At 34.0% G+C, this 23,756-nt stretch overlaps 1 protein-coding gene across 24 annotated transcripts in view; it reads right to left on the minus strand.

Moving 5' to 3' along the window:
- The window catches only part of nsd3 (nuclear receptor binding SET domain protein 3), a 49,271-nt gene that overhangs the window by 22,374 nt on the left and 3,141 nt on the right, over window positions 1–23,756 (minus strand). For 10 of the 24 annotated variants that reach the window (XR_012386261.1, XR_012386259.1, XR_012386258.1 and 7 more), the window contains exons 4-16: window positions 22,126–22,280; window positions 21,427–22,047; window positions 18,744–18,852; window positions 18,544–18,635; window positions 16,518–16,563; window positions 16,274–16,404; window positions 16,019–16,144; window positions 15,342–15,468; window positions 14,977–15,174; window positions 13,285–13,464; window positions 4,006–4,162; window positions 1,854–2,056; window positions 1,627–1,739 (exon numbers count right to left, since the gene is read on the minus strand). Coding sequence is in view for 12 of the 24 variants with exons in the window: in XM_073914634.1 (XP_073770735.1) it covers window positions 1,627–1,739; window positions 1,854–2,056; window positions 4,006–4,162; window positions 13,285–13,464; window positions 14,977–15,174; window positions 15,342–15,468; window positions 16,019–16,144; window positions 16,274–16,404; window positions 16,518–16,563; window positions 18,544–18,635; window positions 18,744–18,852; window positions 21,427–22,047; window positions 22,126–22,280 (2,258 nt within the window). In the remaining 12 variants the exon portion in view is untranslated. Of the gene's footprint in view, window positions 1–1,626; window positions 1,740–1,853; window positions 2,057–4,005; window positions 4,163–7,717; window positions 7,868–13,284; window positions 13,465–14,976; window positions 15,175–15,341; window positions 15,469–16,018; window positions 16,145–16,273; window positions 16,405–16,517; window positions 16,564–18,543; window positions 18,636–18,743; window positions 18,853–21,426; window positions 22,048–22,125; window positions 22,281–23,756 lie in introns of all 24 variants that reach the window. The other 14 variants (XR_012386254.1, XR_012386252.1, XR_012386251.1 and 11 more) reach the window with 2 other exon arrangements.

Here is a 23,756-nt window from a genome sequence, read left to right on the forward strand (position 1 = left end):
CATTCTTCCCTATACTGAACTGTAGAATACAATAAAAACAAAGATGATCTTCACCTCTTACCTGATGTCTTTAAAAATACATTTTCTACGTGTTTGCAAAATGGAAGTTACACGACATCTTCCCTATCCACCTTACTCTGAGAAAAGAGTGAACTTCAGGAGGTAGTCTATATCTCAATATGACAGGAAAGAGCCGAACCAAAAAGTAACTAACAAATCAATTGAAATAAAATTGAAAAAAAAAACTCAAAGTGGGCAAAAGTAATGCAAAATAATTTCACCCAAACGAAAGTTAAGCAAAAACAACGAAAATCATAATCATGTCAGCAAAATACACGAAAAACTAGATTAAAGGAAAAAGCGCTCTGCTCCTCATTTCCTGGCCCCGCACCATCTCCACCTTGCCTCCAAAATGCGGCCAGCTGCGTTCGCTCGCACCACGTGTTGTAGGAATTAACAAGGTTCTCCTCGCAAGGTGCTGCAGTCATGGAAATAAGCGATCTTGTTTCTCCCAGAAGGAGAGCAGATTTTCCTCTGATGACTCCTCTAACTGAAACTTTGAACAGTACAGGCTACTTTTGCACTGACTTCATCTATCATTATTGGGCGTCTCATATCTTCCCATTCTGCAAAGCACACTCTCTGCTTTTTCGCTGATCCACTGCCATGTCCCGCTACATACACCCACAACCAACCCACAATTAATTATAATGTATTTTTTTCTCGAATTATCTGCAGCGCCCGCGGATGTAATCGACATCCACGCATCACTAACGGGAGGCAAAATACAACCTATATACGGCTACAATGGTAACATTAGTTTCAGACATAACTGCTATGTATTTTACTGGTGAATATGTCATGTAAAAAACGCTGTACAAACACATTACATGTATATTTTTTCATTAATTTGAACTGAAACCTGTTTATCAAATGAAAACTTAGATAATCAAAAATGAGCATCACTATGTCTGTGTCTGCACAGAGATCAAGTCTCTCGCCTGAGAATGTGGACATCATGGTGTTTATTATTATACATATTCCAAATGTCCTTAGAGAGGACAAGCCTGTTTATCTTCCACTAGTCTACACTGCAGTTATTTATTTCATTTTAGTTTACTTAGTTAAGATGGCTGCACTAAAGAGAATAGTTTTTTCTGACTAGTCTATATTGGAGGTATTTATTTAATTTTTGATGTTTACTCGGGTATCTGCTTGTACTAAAATGTGATGGCAAAGTTAATAAAAAAAAGTTCTTGTTATTAAGTGAATCTATTGTTCCTTGGCATTGCTGTTAAGATGAAATCAACCCAAACCGTACAGCAAACAACCGAACCGTGGCTCCAAAACCGTGAATCGAACCGTGCCTTTGGTGTATCGTTACACCTCTATAAGATAATGATAAAAGTAGGTCCATATAATGGTACCATGTGACAACAAATGTGGCAACCAATTGGTTCATCTTACACTGAGCTTTATTTGTTATTTTTTAAATATCTAGGAGTAGTTATTACAACTATATTATATTGTTATTACAATGTAACTACTATAACAACAACAAGGTTAAGCAAATAACAGCAATGCAACAGATTAACGTTTGCATGAAGTATCTGAACATTTATTTACCTTTATAAGTTTGTATGGTGGAGGTCTGCGAGAGTTGCGCTCTTGTTCCAAGGCCTCCTTGGTTTCTCGCTGTGCTTTTAATTCCTGGAACCTTTTTGCTGCCTCTTCAAGTGCTTTACACACATACAAAAATACATTTAGTAGTCAATTTAGCTTGACCTTTATGACTGGACTCACGCTTTAACTAAGAAATATAACAAACAAAACTCCACTGCATAAGCTGGTACCTTTTTTAAATGTCTTATTGATGCCGACTTGTCCCTCTGCAAAGTTCTTATCGCTTTCAACGTAGGGGAAAACTCTGCCTTGGTTTATCCAGTAATAGTCATGGGATCCAAAGAAAAAGACTGGAAAGTCACCAATGTCATGCTTCAGGCTCTGGATGTTGGAGGGAACCAGGCGAGGGTTGCAGATCTCAGCGGGCCACCATCTACACATGATGGAATATCAATTACTTTAATTGCCCACAAAAACTTAGCCATCAAGGAAAACCTAAGCAATAGGCTATATGCACAGAGAGTGTTTTTTAGCCAATGACGATAAGCGTAAAAAGAGACGAAACATCGTTTAAACGTAGGCATCATTATTAGCAACAGGCTAAGTGCAGAAACTCTATTGAAAATACAGGGGTCGAATTCATTTCCATATTTTAAAAACGTGGCGCAGAAAAATCTAATTTTAATGCAGTGCTTCTTGTTTTGTCTGATATCCACTTTATATCGTATCTCAGCCAGGCAGTGAAGATCGATGTTTTTCTAAAGAAATCAGATCCTAAAAGCGGCAATTTTGTATGGGGTGACAATTCACTGGAAGCCTTGGGGCTGGCTAACTGAAATTAAAACTCTGTGTGCATGTACCCCATTAGTGAGTGTGTTTAATATTTGTTCAAATGCAATACATAATTGCAAAAAAGAAATTGGACTATCAATGGCAAACATCAACAGCAAATTCAGAGGTTTTAAGAAATGTTTTCTGAATACATTTGATTAGCTTTAAAGTTTATTTTGACTTAATTCATATTAACTTCTCCCTTAATTAAAAGACAAGGTTACATGATTTTTCTGTGAATAATGTGATTATTTATTATGAATTTAAAAAAAACTAAAATTGAGAAAAAAACCCCCACAAAGAATAAATAATTACAGATTTGACACTTCCACTGTGTAAAGAGTCATAATCATGTAATCCATAAAAGTAACTAATTTAATTATAAAGCATAATAAAATGCAATTTTGAACAAGTACTAATTTTATAAATTATGATTATGTAATCCAGACCACAAGTAATCAGTTACCACCCAGTGCTGCTTATGAAATAACTTACCCAAGTAGTTCTTTCAAATTAACAATGATATTTGACATTGACAGTCAATGCAACACAGTGAGACGGGATATTCACTAGAAATGATTCCATTCAACATTTTTGGGACGTGTAAAGAAATAGTTTGACCAAAACTGAAAATGACCTCAAAATGGTCTCACCCTGAAGGTTTCTCCATTGCACTTGACTTTCTTCTTTCACACGAACCCAGTTGGAGTAGTTTTAAATTCTTTAAGTTCTTATGTCATGCATCATATATTTAATCAGAGATCAATCAGCCAAGAATCTTTGCTACAAAAGGGCTACTACCCAACACCATTATACACCATGGAAAAGACTAAATAAAATGTAAAATTACTCCCATTGTGCTCATCTTGAAGCAGCAATTAAATAAGTTGAGGATAGCTTGGGCATGTGATGATATAATAATATAATAATAATAATATTATTGATCAATTTTATTTTTGGGAGAATTATTTCTTTATAGGCTTTTCACACAGCTCATGAATACCTTCAATTCATTTTAAAGTCTGGAAAAGTGGGACTGAAAGAAATCAAAATTAACAATATTAGCAATATTAACAAAAATAGCTTTTGTTTTTATTTTATTATTATTATATTATATATATAATATTATTCATTTGTAGCCCTTGCAAGTTAATCCACAGAAAGAAATAGTTTGTTTTGGTAACTCCAATGAAATTCTGATCATTTGCTTCAGTGTTTGAAGTGGGAGTCCTTTAGTTGACAACGCGAGGGCTTCCATAGCAACTGCATATTAATAACCCTCTCCCTCCTACTGTTAATTTGCTTTAAGGGCATGACGTGCAAAGAAAAGCCCCTCCCCCTACTCATTATTCTATTTTAGTTGAAAGTACATTAACATACTAAAGTTCAGTGTGTGAAAAAAAAAACAGAATGTTTTTTAAAATGTAGTTTAAATGACACGGTTAACTTCAAGTGTGAAAAAGCCCTTCAGACACATTAGCCTTGGCATGAACATGCTTTTAGTTTAGTTAAATGCATCGGAGGAGACTTCCAACAGTATAAAAGACGTACCTGTAGTTGCCCAACTTGACCCAGACTATCTGCTTATAGTGGGGCTTCTTGCCCGATTTGCATTCGCCACACAGCCACGTCCCCTCCGGCATCTCTATTTTCAAGCACTCAGGGTGGAACGAGGCAGGACAGGCCTCGCAACACAACAGTCTTCCTCCTTTTTGACAAGCACACACACGCACATAAACACACAATCGAATACACAGACCCACAGAATCACCACATGCCAAAATTAGGCGAAATTCAAAAAACCTCATTTGTGAGCATGTCAGAATCAGACATTTCTGTGTCGTTAGTTTTAGATCAACATGTGCCTCTGAAAAATGTCTAGATTATGAATGCCAATGTAAAGCTCAATTCGACATGCTCAAAGACATGGTTTGTTGACTGACGCCTTTTATGCATCATGTTAATGTGCTTGTTTCGCGCAGTGTGATTTAATAAGCAGCCAATAGTGAATGATCAAAGGGGGGCATTATGGGAAACATGCAGTGATGCACACTGACTTATCGTCTGCATTAACATCACTTGCAGTACACTAGCAGACACGGAGCAAGTATTTTGGATGGTGTTATTTGTAATGTTTGGTCTATTTGACTGCAAGGCAAATAAACATTGATGGGCAATAAAAGTAAGTAAGCGCATCAAGTGAGTGTCCACTTTGCTAGACATTTTGGTTTCGGAAGTATTTTCTGATTCATTTTCTCCGGATGAATTAAAAAAAAAACACAATAATAATAATAATAATAATAATAATAATAATAATAATAATGTATACAAGTCTAGTCCTTAAACCAACGGGCTCCAAATGATAGACAAATCTCTCTAGATCTAATTTATAATTTCAATAAGCCATCACAAATTACACGGGTATAATATAAAAACTAACTAAACTGAAAGAACTACTACATGTTTTAAGTTTAAACTAAAATATTCAGATATATACAAGTATATACAAGTATCTTACGGACTAGCTTTAAAGGATAAGTTCACCCAAAATTAAATTGAAACTAAATGCAGGTTCTAGGCTACTCATACTAAAATTGAAAGCTTTTTAAAATCAGGTTGTTGGCATGATCTCATAGGCATTGCAAGATGTTGAGACTAGAATCATTTGATTTTATCTCATTCCGCATGCCGCATTTGGGATGCTTTATGATAGCCAGCCCCAAAGCAAGACTACCATGTTTAATTATTTTTTTCCATCCCTTAATGATGGGTTCTGCCACATCTCTGACAAATTACCAAAAGAAGCTCTCCCTTAGCTTTTTTTAAACATAGAAAACAAAAGAGAGACAATGGTATTATATATTCTAGGAGAAAAGGCTTGGCCGTTTGCAGTAGTTAGTTATAGGAACTAAACAAGGGTAGTGCCCAAAAAGCCAGCGTTTATTCATGGTTCCATTACGTGCAGCATTCATCAAAATAAGAGGATGGGGATGCTGGATGGCATGATCAAAGCAGTGTTTTTTTGTTGTTGTTGACAGTGGTCGTGTGATAAATATCGATTGTAAACATACAAGTTATGCAATAAAAAAAGCACAAAGGAAGGCTAAGAAAAGAACAACACTGCAGACAAAGATGTGAGGTAAACACTGTTAACATGAGCTTTCACTAATGCTTTAAAATACTGTGCTGACATTTTATATTAGGGCTGGGTGATTTGGCCTGAAATCAAAATCCCATTTAATTGAACATTTTAACTCTATTACGATTAATGAGCCATTATTTTATATATATATTTTTTTAGTTCACTGACACTGTCACTGGTTTTGTACAGTAAATATGCTCACATTTTACAAGTGTGAGATTTTTAAATGAAGGGTGCATTACATGATTTTAAAATAATTGAAGGAAGGATAAAGGGTCTACTTTCTATGATTACTTATTGAACATCAACATTAAACAACTGAAATCAAAACACACATTGCCTAATTAACTTGCACTGTAGGACACATAATATATATTTTTCCTTGTTTTTCAAATTAAAAGTAGAAAATAAGCAGTATCTCTTCTAAATAATACAACATATCCTGTAAATAACATTTTAAACGGTGCATTTCTTGTATCTTCTGTAAACAAATATTTTTATGTAAATAATAATTTTTATGTAATAGAAAATATGCCACCTCAAAGCATCTCAGCGCAGCTTCCAATCATCATCAGTATAGTGCAATGTATTGCTGAGAAATGGGTCTCTTACTTGACCAGAGATCAGATGTGGCTGCAAAGTGGCAGCAGGAGTATAAATCAGTCTTAACAGAGTGGTCATGTGATCTCAACACGCGGTAGAACCAGTAATTGGGGAAATAAAAATTCGACCTGGAAAAATTGCATTGATTATAGGTTCTAAATGTCGACTTCGATTACTTTGATTAATCGCCCAGCCCCATTTGATTTCAAATGAATTCAACAAATCAACACACATTTGTCATGGGTAGATCATACTCTGAAGGAGCTAATTTAGTTTGCCCAACAGGCGTTGCTCAAATTACAAACTTTCCTATTTCTTGTGGTGTGATTGCATCAAGAAAAAGATACTCTAACTGTTCTGTATTCTACTGCAATGACCCCTATTACTGTTTTTACTCATCTCAGCATATGTCAGCTGCTAGTTCTGCCCTCTTGATGACTTATCGCAGGCATCAAATCTGCATAATCTCTCTCTCTCTCTCTATATATACACATCATATAGTCTGAACCTGGCATTAGCAATGATTTACTGAACCTGGCATTAGTAATGATTTACTGACCCCAGTGTTGTTCCAAACAATTGTAGCTAAAAGCAAAAAGCAAGCTAAAATAATAATAATAATAAATAAATAAATAAATAAATAAATAAATAAAAATTTCCTCATGCAACACAATGTATATTCCAAGTATTCTGGGGAATATACAGTAGTGTTCAGTGTAAAACAAACTAAGATTTAGTGCATTCAAAATTGACATTTGGTCTTTTGTTAGCTTCTTTACATTTTTAATAGGTAGAAAACTATTTGTACACGGTTGTTTAGAAAAAGCGAGACATAATAATAATAATAATTTTAAAAATAAAGCTTTTTAGTGCTCTAAAAACAAAAAAAGGGCAACACCAGGGTAAGTGAATTTTAGCTCAATTTGATATTTTGGGTGAATTATGCCTTTAACAGAAGCATCTGCACTAATTTTGGGAGTTAAACTTATCATTAAAAATCGATTTCTTCACGGACAAAATGAACAGAATATTTTACTTCCAGGACCCTTGCTGTTGACTAACAAAACTGCCATCCAAAATATTATGTTTAGAGGGTGGTGGGGTATAACTGTGCTCAAGCAAACAGAGAAACGTGACAAAGTCATTTAGAAACAAGCCAAGCAATTAAAGCTAAGCTGAAGCGATTTTCGGACTCAGAATAACAAGTTATATGACATATTTCTAAGAAATAGGAGCAATTAAAAAGCCCAAGATTTGAGTATTATGGCAACCACAACAGATTAAACTAATTTAAAAGTCACTCATCTGATCTTAATCTAAACTGCTTTGGAAATTTTATATATGTTGGTTGTGCGTGTTATTTTAAGCCCACTATATGCATTAGAAGTAGCGCGAGGGTGTAAAATTACAAGCAATAAAATGACCCCAAAATCAAAGAAATAATAAAAAGGTAGCAATAAGACAGCTGTGAAAGCATACAGATGGCAAACTACATAAACCAAGAAAACATGATTTTACCTTTCCCAATATTCTTTTTGGTAGCTGACGAAGAAGAAGGAATCATAGGTAATTTCATCAACTCAGCACGATTTGACTCAGTCAGAAGGTAGTGCGACTTAAAGGTATATGAACTTAATATGGTGTCAGTATGGTCGTGCACTAAAAGCCCTACACGAGACAAACAGGAAAGGTCATGAGTAATGAAACTACCCATGATTCCAGAAAAAACAGACATCAGGAAAAAAACGACACGTGATTAAATAAGTAGTCCTGAAAAGAGAACACAAAAAACGAGAGGCTTAAGAGGAGTAACTGTGGTGTTGGAGTGGGAGCACAAGAGATTAAGTTGATCCTTTTCTGCTTTAAATTTTAGCCAAACGTCAATTTCAAAACTCCATTGAAATATCAAGATTGCTTTATTCACCATCATGTTGCTCCAATTGTAACTTTCAGTGAATGAAAACATTTTATATTTTGTCCTATAAATAAATCTGAATATAGTGCACAGAGTTGCAAGATGCTTTTTAAAATATATAAAAATGGAAATAACTTTTGAAAATTTAACTTCGATCATTATTAAAAAGTGTTTTTTATTCGGACTGGGTATTGACAAGTTTGATGATTCAATTCCTATTCATAAGCTTGTGATAAGATTTTTATATAGATTAAATTCATTTGTATTTGTACTTCATTTGATATATTTTCAGGAGTATAAATATTGGAGCACAGTGTCAGAAAAATCACATTTAATTAATTGCTAGAGTTCCAAGGCATGGTTTTATTTTTCATATATTAAAAGTGACTGTAGTTTAAAAAAAAAAAAAATTGTCAAACTTTTGTATTGTGACATGTTGCAATGTATGTTTATGTGTGTTGTGCTATTCTAGTGCACTGCACCCATAAAAAAGGATAGATTTATTAAATAAATTTAATAAACTAAAATAAGCTAAATGTTAGTGATGTAACATATCACACATTAAAGTTTTTTAGTCACAGATCGAACCTTTTTTCGGATCAGCCAAAAATGAAAGTCAAATGCAATTTGCTTTCCATTTATTACAAAAACAGTACTGCAATACACTTTTGAGTTTAACAAAGAAAACCTAGAATCTGTAATTTTATTAAAAATAAAATGAAGAAATAATGCAGCTGCATAAAAATAAGTTGTACAATATTCAGTACTGTGAAAAGTTCACTGTTACTACTACTGTTGCTAATGACGCTAAATGTATGAATCTAACATTATAATTTGTACAATTCATATTTATTTTTAATCTGATTTTCAATGAATGATTCAGTTATTCACTCAAAAAACTTCATGTTTCATTGCTAGATTGATCATTTTTTAAGAATTATTCAATGGAAAATGTTTGATGGTTAATTGTCGCCACCTGTTTACATTTACATTTTACATTTACATTTAGTCATTTAGCAGACGCTTTTATCCAAAGCGACTTACAAATGAGGACAAGGAAGCAATTTACACAACTAAGAGCAACAATGAATAAGTACTAAAGGCAAGTTTCAGGTCTGTAAAGTCTAAGAAGGGAAGTGTTAGTAGTTTTTTTTTTTTTTTTTTTTTTTTGTACAGTTAGTGTGATATTCAAATAGGCAATTGCAGATTAGGAAGTGTTGGTTAAGTAATGTAATTGTTGCCTACAACATTTGTTTTTGAGCATCAAGTTAAATGCATTCGATGATGATTTTAATCTTTACCATAATCATCAGTGGTTTTATATAAACTAACTATATAAACTGCTCTCCCAGTACGTCTGTGTTATTTGACATATTAACTTCATAACTAACTCTAGTTGACTAAAGACTCAATCTCTGTCTTGATTTTTGCGTTTTTCAAATACAGATTTGAATGCAGCGATTCAAAGGATTAATAAACATATGCAAATGATCATCATTTATAGTTTATGTTGCAAGGGTGTTGAGATCCCGATCTTTTAATGCTTAACCATGCAGCTCAGAAGTAGTGACAGAAAACGCCTTTAAAAAGCTAAGAAACCCAGCACATCCTGAATATTCTTCTTTTGTCATTATTATATTTTATGGGAAAGCCTAAATGCTTTCATACATGTGATTTAAATGACGAAAGAGGTTATCCCTCTGCAATAGCTACAAATTTAGCATGAATCTACAAGTAAAATAAAATATATTTTAATCCGCAGGCATCGTGTGTTCCGAACCATGCATAGTTATTCGTACGAATCACTGATCAGCCGTGATCCGTTACAGCTCTAGCTAATATTAGCTCATTAACATTATTAACAGTACATTCTGAGTGACGGTCATGTTTAAACTATATTTGCTAAATATTATATTTTCAGGACTATGAGCTGCCGCTTTCCATATATAATGTAAAATTGTATTCATACTGGTAGCATATAACACTGAATAAAGTATCGGAAGTGATCATTGCCATAGTTTATGCAGTTGTTCCAGTTACAGAACTAGATACTTCTTGCTTCATCATGATCGCAAGGACTAGGGCTGCACGATATTGGAAAAATCTTACATTGCAATATTTTTTTATTTTGCGATTATAAATACAATTTCACCAGATGACTTAATATCTCTATTTGGAAATATTGTGAATTTTTAATAAAGTTAGATCAACTGGGATGATTCTGCAGTGGGAATGCATCTCCATAAAATCTAATAAACAATCTTTGAAATGTTTGGTTTCCCCTGACACATTTTCGTTACGGTCTGTGCTATTTGCAGCGCATTTCTCTATTTTCACATGTAATTATTTTTATGCATAACAATCTATTAATACAATCAAGAAAAGATAGTATTGAAATAAAGTGTTTTATCGTTTGCCAAGACTAATAGTATTCAAGTACAGTAACTGAATGATAAAAATAAAAATTCTATAAAATGGTACAATTTCTTTTACCTAAATGCTTTTAAAATTATTAGACAATCATAGGCATCAAAAACACATGCAAATGACAAATTATACTACAAACTCAACACTGCAAATATCCTGATGTGACTATTGCAAATAATCACATTGTGATATTGATGCTGAAACGATATACTGTGCACCTCTCGTAAGGACAAAAACTCATTTTACCAGTTAAAAAAAAAGCCCCTATTATTGCGTATCACAGTGATGCACACAATGTTGAACTATTTAACAATAGCATTATCTGCAGACAATTTACATTGATTGTTTCAGTTCTAGTGCATAAAGTCATAAAAAGTAACTTTCATGATAACTTTCAGGCGCTTCTGTATTCTTATCTGAGTTTGAAAAATTTAGCCCGGCTTCAGAAAAAGAAAATTCAACAACCAGAGCATTTTTAAAATGGTCCCATTTTGCATTTTAGATCAGAAATAAAGTGATATTTGTTTGGAACAACACAAGGTTGAGTAAATGACTAATTTTACTCCTTTAAATGACAAAATAGTGATAAAGATCAAGTGAGGCTGCTCCCAACCCAACAACACACACTATCCAACAACAAAGATGGTTAAAGAAATGACCAAAGTCAGTTAATCATTACCAATTAGTTCCTAGAGAAATTAGAGTGTTAAAGATGTTGTCTACAAAAGAGGGAAGGTTTCTGATCATTTCTAAAGATACAACAAATAATACTGACTAATGCTGACATTCTAATAAAAACATTGGCATTAAGAAACCATGTGCACCTATCAAAACATTGTATAGTAACTAATTTGATTAAATCTCATTGTGACTTGCAACATGTAAGTCTCAAAACTTAAATATTAAAGTTTAGGATTTCACATGTCAAGTTTAAACAATTTCTGGGAAAAAAATGCATCTTAAAAAATGAAACAATAAATCAGAGATGCACAATCTTATTGGTATGAGCTAAAATTATTAATTAAAGCAGGGGTGGCCAACCCTGTTCCTGGAGAGCCACCTTCCTGCAGATTTCAGTTGCAACCCATATCAAACACACCTGCCTGTAATTATCACGTGGTGTTCAGGTCCTAATTAATTGGTTCAGGTGTGTTTGATATGGGTAGCAACTGAAATCTGCAGGAAGGTGGCTCTCCAGGAACAGGGTTGGCCACCCCTGAATTAAAGTATGGCTGTTTGAATATTTATTTACATAGTAGTGCACACATTTGCTCAAGTTCTGATATCATATTTAAAATATTTAATGACTCATTTTACTTAATATATTTAGCTTTATGTTATAAAATCCATCATTTCTACACTACCTGTCAAAAGTCTTGTTGTTGGTTTCAGAGCACAAATAATAACTTGACTTCAAGTTGTTCATTTGGAATAGTGGCAGAAGGTAGTTTTTTCAGATGAATCATCTGTTGAACTGCATCCTAATCATCACAAATACTGCTGAACATCTATTGGAACACACATAGACCCAAGATTCACACAAAAATCAGTCAAGTGTGGTGAAGGGAAAATCGTGGTTTGGGGTTACATTCAGTATGGGCTGTGCGAGAGAGTGGATGGCAAAATCAACAGCCTGAGACATTTGTGCTGCCCATTACATTACAAACCAAAGGTAAGGGCAGGATAATGCTCCATCTCATACTTCAGCCTTCACACCAAAGTTCCTAAAAGTAAAGAAGGTCAAGGTGCTCCAATATTGGCCAGTCCAGTCACCAGACATAAACAGTATTGAGCAGGTCTGGGGTAAGATGGAGGAGGAGTCATTAAAGATGAATCCAAACGATCTAGATGAACTCTGGGAGTCCTGCAAAAACGCTTTCTTTGCCATTCCAAATGACTTTATTAATGAGTTATTTGAGTCATTGCGGAGTCGTTCAAGCTCATGGGAGTCATACACAATTTTAATTCTTTTTTTCACTGCACCATGACTTTATATTCTATACTCTAAATATTTTTCTGTTAAGTGAAAAGACTTTTGTCTTATCAAAGTCAGACGTTACTGTCCAAAATAATAAGTAAACATTTAGGGATAATCATATTTTATTTTGATAAAATAAACAGAAACTAGAGGCATTTTCATATTAATCACTTCTGATACCAAATGATCAACTAGAAGTCAAGTTATTATTTGTTGTTCCTAAAACTTGGATAGGCAACAAGACTTTTGTCAGGTAGCGTATATCGGTGCATCCGTATTGAAAATAAAATGATAGCTCTAAGCAACGTTGTATGACTAATTAAGAATGAGTGTTTAATAAATGCTCACTAGAATGTTTTTTAATTATTGAATTAATTAAAATTAATTAATTAATTAATTATTAAATTAATGTAATTCAATCTCAGTCCTTCCCCAGAAGAATTAAAACAGACAATTAAAAATGTTACGAATTAGTAAGAAACAAACATGATCTGATGGATCACGAACACACAGTACATCTATAAGTAAGGGATTAGATGACAAGAAAGAAGGTCAGAGGGTTACATTAATAGGCATCCCACTCAAAAAGAGAAGGAGCTTTGTAAAAGTCGACACCAGAGAACATTAAAGTACTGACGAGGTGTGAAGACCAACTGCGCACATGTTTTAAAAACAACTCTTTTTAAATACCATTTTAAGTGTGAGGGATAACTAACATAAATCTAACCATCTCTGCAATTATGAAAAGAGTCAGGTCGAACGTACCTCGAGCACAGATGAAACACCAGCCTACGTTTACAGGAGAAGAAAAGTGTCCGTTCTTTCTGGAGCTGGAGTGGTTGCTACATATGATGATGTGCGGTGTTATCAAAACACTGCCAGCTGCCACACAGCCGTCTCCTGTGTGATAGGCCACTGGACAGCGGATACATCGCATCATACGACCTAAAGAAATAAATAAAGCTCATTAGACATTATATAGTCCACCATTTATACAACAACATCAAGAGGCTGTGTGTCATGTTACTTGATGAGAAAAATGTGATCACTTAAATGCGGTGACAGAGTGCTGTATTGACACTTCAGTCCAACAGCAGCAGTTTGTAAAAAAAATATGACCATTATAACAAAACATAAGCATGACTAAACATTAAATAGTATGTAAATAGAGAAAAATAAATAAATAAAAGTGCGGATGGACAAAAACAATAATGTGCTGTTCACATGGCAAATGAAAGCAATTTATTGCTAATTTTATGACTTATTTTTACAACTGGAATGAATTTCTGGTACTTTTTTTAAAGGCCTGTTAATACATGATCTCTTCATGGCAATTTACCTGTAACTCTGCAAAAAAGGTCTGTGTCTGTAAAAGGGACTATGGTTACTTAGCATTTTATTCATGTCATTAAGTGTAAACAGCCTGTTATTAGAGAAATTACCTCACAGATCAGTTGCATTTAAACACACACACAAAGTGTTTTTGCCGATTATAAAAATAGGCACATATGGCATAATATTTGTTAGTAAATCAGTATATATTAATATATTTTAGTTTTTTCCTCCATGCTGATCAAAAAAGAGAAAAAAAGACTAACTTCGAAATTATGCAACATACAACCACATTTTTACTAGTGCTGAGAGATTAACAGCATGCAAAACAAATGTTTTTTGACATTGTGTGTGTGCGCTGTGTATATTTAATTCACATTTATAAATGCACACATACATGCAAATATATTTTGAAAAATGTCTATTTAGATATAGTGTTTTGTATCATATACATATGTACTATATTTAAATGATAGTTTGTATGTATGCATCACATACACATTATGTGTAAAACACACACACACACACACATACATACATATACATATATATATATATATATATATATATATATATATATATATATATATATATATATATATATATATATATATACATATATATATATATATATACACATATATATATATATATATATATATATATATATATATATATATATATATATATATACATATATATATATATATATACATATATATATATATATATATATATATATATATATATACATATATATATATATATATATATATATATATACATACATATATATATATATATATATATATATATATATATATATATATATATATATATATACACATATATATATATGCTCGATAAATAAAATATTATTTTAATAAATATATTGGTTTGATAAATCTGTTTTGTTTAAATGCACCAAAATACATTGCCTATATTCACTGAGAAATTGATAAAAATATAAATTTTCAAAATGGGCTGTACTCAGTTATGCTGAACACTGTATTGATCTTAAAACAAACTTTTATTTTGAATGCAATTAATCTTTTAATCTGCCCAACACAATTTTTTCATTTCATCAGTCTAATTTTTCAAATATTTCTTATATCTGTTGTGTACCTTTGCCAGCTTTTTGAAGGTCTCTGTCGAGACAGCAAGTGGCACAGCTGTGCTGAGGGCAGCGCAGGCCTTTGGTGTCAGAGGCGGAGCCAGTGTACTTCCGGACACAGGTTTCATGGTAATAACGTCCACAACCGTTTACTGAGCACCGCTTCATATCACCCTCCGTGACCTTACAGGAGAAACAAGGGTGGGAACCTGCAGAAAGACACAGTAACAAACAGATTAAGATTACATTCAATTCTCAGCACTCACATTAAGAAAATTACAGCAATGAGCCGTTCATTGTACAAGCTTAATTTTCATGTAAACAAGTTTCAAAATAGCCTTTAAAAATCTGATCCCAAATCAGACGTATTGTTCACCTGTCTTGCACTCCTGACACACAGTTTCACTCTCTTTTCCACTGTTGGATCCCATACACTCTGGATGAAACAGCCTGTTACAGTCTCCCTCACAGCTTACCAAAGAATCCCCAAACGTCTCACACACCTGAGACATTGAACAGTGAAACCAAAACATGACATTTTAATTACATCCAAAAAAGTCTGATGATTGCGTTACATTTCTGTGGATCCTGCAACTTTCATTAATACCACCAAATAACAGTATGAACTCATCTTTCAAATTAAACTTTATCAAAGACATTTCAGATTCAATATAACCAGTAAAATTAACCATTTACCACAGAAGGTGGAATCAGACATAACTCATTAAATGTACAAGTAAAGACCATCACATTGTTCACAATTCTTTGTTTTACTTTCCCCTCATCATAGAATCCAGAAGGGGATATACAAAAACACCAAAACTTAAATATTTCTAAACTTTGACATTACAGAAATAAACTGTTTTTTAAAATACTATTATTAGTATTTTAGTATAAATATAATTATTAATATAGAAACAGTTATATTAAATTGTAAGATTTCATTTCCATTTTTACTGTTTTTAAATGCTTTCTTTTTTTAACGATATAGATTTTGTTTAATATACAACACGTTATGTTCAAGATTAAATAAACACGTTTTATAGAGCTCACATGGCAAACTGTGTCCTTTTTGGAGGAGCTTCCTCCTTGACGGGATAGGCTGGAGTCCACAGACTGCGCATCAGATCCATCTGCATCTACTGTAGCAGGACTGTCTGAGCGTTTCCCGAATCCAGTCTACAAAAAAAAAAGAAAAAAAAAAAAAAAGAAAAAACATTTACAGGAAGAGCCCCTTTCTTATTTGGCTACAAAACATGCTAGCCATTCAAATGAACCAATCCGACATAATTTTCTGTGCTTTCTGACCTGCGGGTCATTGAGGCCTCTGGAGTCAGAGTCAGAAGTGTCTCTGTAGAGAGAGCTGGCCATCTCCACATCAGTAGATGCTCTGCTGCGTTTCTTCAGTGGTTTACATGAGTCTGAGATCTCACTGGCTCCTACAGGATTTAGAGTAGTGTTAGTAGATGCACTGAACTACAGATTAATTTAGTCAAACTCAAGATTTCAGTATATTTAAAACAAACAACAAAAAAAGTATAGAGTCGAGAACCTTTTTGTGACCCGGTTTTAAAATCCATTTGAGGTGCCGTTTCAGCCTGTGAACAAAGAAAAAGATGTAAACATGTTAAGGTGTTAATATTGTATTTGACAGCATTACTTGCCATAAAAACTTCCAACAAGATTCACAGCCTGGATCTCTAGGCTCTTAAGTTTAATATTCAAGTAAACTACTCTAAACGAAAAGGTACAAAGTTCATTGCAATCAATCAAAACCTGGTAAATGTGAATTAAAAAAAAAAAAAAAAAAAAAAAAACTTAAAAAATAAATAAATAAAAATCTGGCAGTAGTTTTTTTGACAGATGCAAATACTGAAATTTTGTACATATAATACATATATTATTAATATCAAATTAACAGGTTTACATTTTGCTTCAAATACATACAGTGAATCAGATGCTTAAACTACATTTGCCGTGAATGCAAAAGAAAACCTACTCTTAGAGAACTACTGTCAACATGTTCTAGAAATATAAATCCACAAAGAGCAGAGTTATATTAATAACATTTCAAACATTTAAATATAACTATTACATAAAATATTCATCTGGAAAAAAATCCTAGCAGAGCACAAGGAAAGTTTTTTTTCTGTTTTCCTTTTCCAGTACGAAAATCTAAATATCCTCATGTCAAAATTAATCTATTAGAAATGATTGTTTCTAAATGTACTGAATTTCTTAAAGTGATAGTCCACCCCAAAAATTCTCATTCATTCCAGTCATTCCAAACCTTTATGAGTTTCTTTATTCTCTTGAACACAAAGAAAATATTTCAAAGCAAGCCGAAAACAGAAGCCATTGTCATACGAAATAGAAAAACAAATACTATAAAAGTCAATGGTTAGAGGTTAAGCTTTATTCAAAACATCTTCTTTTGTGTTTGACAGAAGAAAGACTTAAGGAATTATTAGCCCCCCTTTATTTTTCCCCCCAATTTCTGTTTAATGTAGAGAAGATTTTTTTCCAATACATTTCTAAACATAATAGTTTTAATAACTCTTTTCTAATAACTGATTCATTTTATTTTGGCCATGATGACAGTAAATAATATTTGACTAGATATTTTTCAAGACACTTCTCTACAGCTTAAAGTGACATTTAAAGGCTTAACTAGGTTAATTAGGTAAATTAGGCAGGTTAGGGTGATTAGGTAAGTTATTGTATAAATATGGTTTGTTCTGTAGACTACAGAAAAAATGTATAGTTTAAAGGGGCTAATAGTTTTGTCCATAAAATGTTTTTATTTATTTATTTTAAACTGCTTTTATTCTAGCTGAAAAAAATCAATTCAGACTTTCTCCAGAAGAAAAATTATCATCAGACATTCTGTGGAAATTGCCTTGCTCTGTTAAACATCATTTGGAAAATATTTTAAAAAATTAAAAAAAATAAATCAAAGGGGGCAAATAAGGGGGGTTTTTCCTCTTCAACATGCTACTATTCTATAGTTTTTCAATGTAAACATGCTTTGACATGCGTTTGACCATTACACTCACATCTTACATCTTCTGAAGCATCACTTACACAATTTTTAATACATTGTGCCAAGTTGAAAGATCATCAACTTTCACAAGCAGCGCAGCTCATCACTGTAAGGTCCAAAAGCAGTGGACCAATCAGAAAATATCAGAGCTGAGGCAACCAATGCGAACTTCTGTTTATAGTAGAAAGTTGGCATGAAAACAGTTTTATTTACCATCCCATCATGGAGGATGAGGCATTCATTGTGACTTTTCCAGAATATCCTTAGTTATTGGCAGTATCTTCAAATGCATATGATAAACTTATCGTTTTCCTATTTTAACAGGTCCGTTATTGTTGTTATTACATCATGTTGGTAATATTGCATCACGTGGAGCTGCACTGCACCTTTCTTTAACCCTTTCCTGAACGCCACATCAAGCGTTTTTGAAAGCGAAGACTCATTTGGTGTGAATGAGCCCTGACAATTTTCAGTTTTGAATTATCTACTGACTCATCTGTGTCTCCAGATTAAATATTTTCTTCTGATGCTCTACCTGTTCTTTTTTCACTTTCTTTTTTGGCACTGGCTCCACGCTCTTCTCTGACTCAGAGCGGCTTCGCACTGATCGCCGCTGCTGCTTTCTCTCTGTTTTGGCACAAACACAAAGGACGTTTCCTTGATCAGACTTGCACCGTAAAACCACATCTGTACATCTCTGCTTCCGCTCTGTGCTTGCACTAATCCAGTGAATACCTGTGGATTGCTCTGCTGAAGTGTGTTCCTGGTCACTCCATCCTGATGGAGACGCAGCTCGCTCCTCTTCACTCGAACACGTCTCTGCTTCTGCTTTATTACTGGAGCCCTTTGTGAAACAGAACAGCATTTGTAAAAAAAAGGTGTAGTTTCTTAAGCAGCATGCATATGAGACCTACTGTAATTATGTATTAGCTAGCTACAGCTTAGCAATTAACTTTAAACTAGACGGCTATAATGCAAGTATGCCAACTAATTGTATTACACAGAAATTGAAGATGCTAACTGACACATCATGTGTGATTGCTTTTATCAAGTTAGCATGCCTTGCTTTAAGGAGTTAGACAGGAATGCTTGCTAGCAAAAATGTGGGTGCAAAAAGTATGTTGTAATTGATTGCAATTAACAGGGTTTGAATAACTGTGCAGTCAAACACCAGACTAAGAAAAATACTTTTACTGTACCTTGTGATCAAACTGTTAAAGTGATATTTTCATTAACATTTTTGTTTTGGTTTCATCAAAAGTCTAAATATTTAAATTGGGATTTATTTAAATTAATCTTAGATTAATTAAATGTATTTGTTTTCTGTGAAACTGATCAAAATCAAGTTTAATTGTAAGGTCAGGAAAGACTCATTTAATTGATTGCAATTAATAAGATTAAGGTTTAAATAACTCTTTCCATTAGTATAACTTTTACTGTACATTGTGGTCACACTGTAAAAAAAGTGATATTTTTCCTCAACATTTTTGCTTTGTTTTCATGCAAATGTCTGAATTTTTAAATTAAGATTAAAATGTTTTTGTTTTCTGTGAAACCAAGAACAAATATCTGCCAAAGTAATGTAATACTCCAGTAACGACTAGAGTAACTGTTCCTATTTTAAGAATAAACTCCCATTTGTTGTATAATTTTTCAGAAAAATACTTAGTATCTTCATTTTATATTGTATGCATTGATTTTGATGGTAATTTTTGAAAACAAAACTACTGAAGAAGATGCTCATATTTTTATTCATGCAACATATAAATGACATGATTTTTGACATTTTACTCTGATTTACCCCTTGCTATTAAAGTTTCATTAAAATTTCATTTAAGAGAAGAAATGGACTACTCATTTATGACATTATACCTTAGGAAAATGAAAGAAATTGTTCCAACTATTGACAAATACTTAATTCAAATATTTAGATTAGCAGAAAAATCATAACTCAAAAATGGTTTCAGGTTGATCCTCCAACAAGGGCTCAATGGATAGGGATTGTAAAGAAAATACACTGCAAGGAGAGACTGACGTTTAATCTAGGACTTGATTCAAAAGTGCAACCGGCATTGGCAAAAATGGACAGAGTATGCCATAGTAAACAATATGTGATAATGGGCTTCAAATGTATTGTGACTTGATTTTGTTACCACCATGACAACTGCTTTGCCCCCCCCCCCTTTTTTTTCCTCTTGTGGTTTTTCCTAAATATTTTTTTTAATTAAAAAAAATGATTTTGATTAAGATTTTTTTATGAAAGTATTTTGAGTTTATTGCCATATCAGCTTCTATGGCCATGTCATAGCAAAAATAGATCAAGTTTTACACATTTTATAAATAACACTTTTCTATGAAAGATTTTTTTTATTCTAAGAATTAAAAGTCATCAACAGCAATAAATGCACAAGATAAAAATACATAAATAATAATAATGATAATATACAAGATAAAAAACTACAACTGTTTTTAAGGTTTACTTTTGATAACACATTTCTACTATTAGAAGGATTCACATATAAAAAAAATTCATTTAAAGTCTCTTCAGACAAAAATTGTTGTCTGATAACATTAGAAATAGGGCATTCCACAAGAATATGTTTAACAGTTTGGTTTCTGCTACAATATTGACCTTTTGGGGGTTCTTGTCCTTTGAGTAAATGTTCATGTGGGAGTCTTGTGTGTACGATCTTTTGTATACAATCTCATCATGTCATAAGGCAACTCAAACCATTTGAGTTAAACTACTCTATATGAGTTCTGTGAACTTACTCCATTTAAGTTGAAGTTAACTCGTTACCTTCAAAACCGAGTTCAAAATTCTTTTCAAATGAGTAGAACTAACTTTCAGTAAATTGAGTTCACTACACTCATGTCATTTGATAAATTTGGAATGATTTTAGGAGCATCAAGCTAAAAGTTAATTTAGGAAATAAAAAATACATTTGTAACTTTTATTTAATGTTTATAATGCAAATCCAATTAAAACCACTTATTTGGTAAACAAAGCAAGTATCTCATATAATATATCTACTGAAGGACAGAAAATATTACTTTACAAACTGTACTGTAAATAAATTATATGAACATTTCATTATTACTATTATTATATCACAATATAACAATATTGGTGAAATTAATTTAAAAACGGAATAAATATAAATGTACAAACATTAACACAAGTTAATACATAGACTCAATGATGGTTTAAACATCTGCAGATTTCTGCGCTCACAGATTCCGTGTGGGCCTAGTGTTTTGGATCGATTGGGTAGCTTTTTTTAAAAATTAAGACCTGTTTAAAATCATTTGAGACCTACTAGACAACATTTCAGTGAATTTAAGACTTTTAAGGCCTAAAATTGTGTTTTTAAAATTTAAGACCCAGCGGTTACCCTGATTTTCTTTGTAATTTTACCTCCGGTGACTTAACACGACTGCTGGGCCTCTCCTCACTCTCGGTCTTCTTGGGTAACTCCACCTTTTGTTTTGGGAGCTGCCAGTCGCATTTGATGATTTCCACATTGAGTTTCTTCATGGTAATGGAGAGCGGGAGAAGCTTGCGAGCTGCGGCAGTTCTCCACGGCGTCCGGACGGGAGGTGGAGAGGGTTCCTTTGGCCGGGGGGCAGGTTTGGGAGGACTGCAGGGTTGCTCCTGCTCCATAGCATCCTCTCCTTGATTGGGAGATGATGTTTCTCCAACACTATTCATGCTGCATTGCCTCCGTGGTTGCTGCCGACGGGGAATAGGCTCCTCTTTTGCTCCGGCACTGCCTCTAGAGCGTCTCTGTTTACGTTCAGGACGGTTTTTAGCAGTCGCTTTTGGTGAGGTCACAGTGTCTGTAGGAGCAGTAGGAGCAGAATCAGGTGCAGGAGCTGGAGCAGCAGCAGTTTCAGCATCAGCTCCAGGTTCCTTGTCAATGTAGATGAAGGTGTAGTTTTCATTGCGCTCCTCTCTTGTCATCTGAAGAGCTGCTTCCGCATGACCCACACCCACTTCCCATTGGGCACGCTCCTTTTGGGACTGAGGCTTCAGCAGCTATAGAGCAAATTACAGATGAAGAACATACAGACGACCACAGAAATGGGGTCACAACATTTATTGAGGTATGCGTACCTTTTGTTTCTCTGTAGGGTTGGTACTCTTGCGCAGCGTTTCTGCTTGCAGCTCATCGAACTGGTTCTCACTCTTGTACACCACAGTTCTTTTCTCGTGGATCCAGGCCCTCTCAGGGACACTTCCAAAGAACTGCACATGGTACTCCTTACAACCTAACAACAGCAAACAAGATCAGTAATTATCATTAAGATAGGAAAGCTTAAGAAAACAAAAACTTGATAAACAACAGAATCTACAACAAAAAAAAAGTCAGTCGGGCTTTTGGTCAACAGTCGCTTAAACAATTTTAAACAATTTCACTTTTACAAAGTAAAGTGAGCCTTGGCGAGTAAGGTTTTACCCATACTTGAAATTGGTACTTTGTTTTTAACCCACACAGATTTTAAGTAGTGCCAGTACAAGCACATAGTGAACAATAGGGTATATGCTGAAGCATGCTAATAGAAGTTTGAATTTGCCAGTAACCTGGGGTAAGCGATTCCGGTCAACTGCATGCCAATGCAAAAATTGGCGCGTTTAAGGTCTGTTTTCTTTAAAAATCAGTGTTCTCCACTGGCTGAGTGATATTCAATATAAAGTAGGTCTCAGATTGTACAAAAAGCACTGCATTAAATTACATTTTCCCTGCCATGTCTTTACAATGAGAGCATTTATTTTACCCCAGTATATTCAATGGAGCTTCTGGGCTAGCCTGCCGATTCTGACGGTGCTTGCGCGTAAATGGCTTTTCATCTCGTTTTACACTTAAACGGCTTTTTGTCTTGTTTTACGCTTGAGCAACTAAATGAATGCCAAAGTTTATATAACTGAATATATTTTAATTGCATTACAACATCGATGCTGTAAAAGGAACCGTATAAATTGAAAAAAAAATTCACAATGTAATGTAAATGTAATGTAATGTAATGTAATGTGTATTTATATAGCGCATTTATTGTGTATGGCCATACACCCAAAGCGCTTTACAATCATGAGGGGGGTCTCTCCACCCCACCAGTGTGCAGCATTAACTTGGATGATGCGACGGCAGCCACAGGACAACGGCGCCAGTGCGCTCACCACACACCAGCTATTGGTGGAGTGGAGAGACAGTGATCGAGCCAATTCGGTGGATGGGGATGATAGAGAGGCCATAATTGTAAGGGCCGATAGAGGGACTTTGGCCAGGACACCGGGGTTACACCCCTGCTCTTTCACGAGAAGTGCCATGGGATTTTTAATGACCACAGAGAGTCAGGACCTCGGTTTAACGTCTCATCCGAAAGACAGCGCCCACTGACAGTGTAGTGTCCCCTTCGCTTTTACAATAACAGGTCACCGGAAGTTTATCAGTATGGGAAAAACACTGGCCTGGCATAAACTCTAATAGGGGTTTGATGGGTACTAAAGATAAAGAAAGTGTAGTTTATTCATTCGCCCTACTTCAATTCCTGTCAAGTACAGAAATTAAACCTGCATCCTTTTGAAGTCCAACTCCCTAACCATTAGAGGCAATTAACAATGTGGCATCAATTTCTATTGGGGTTCGCCACAGCAGAAAGACTCACCAAGCACTCTGGCTTACTAGCAGATGCTCCTTCTACACAAAGATATGTCAACGGTCTTTAGGGTTTTCATCTTCATGCGAG

This window comes from Danio rerio, chromosome 10, assembly GCF_049306965.1.
Source record: "Danio rerio strain Tuebingen ecotype United States chromosome 10, GRCz12tu, whole genome shotgun sequence".
Classification (NCBI taxonomy): Eukaryota; Metazoa; Chordata; class Actinopteri; order Cypriniformes; family Danionidae; genus Danio; species Danio rerio.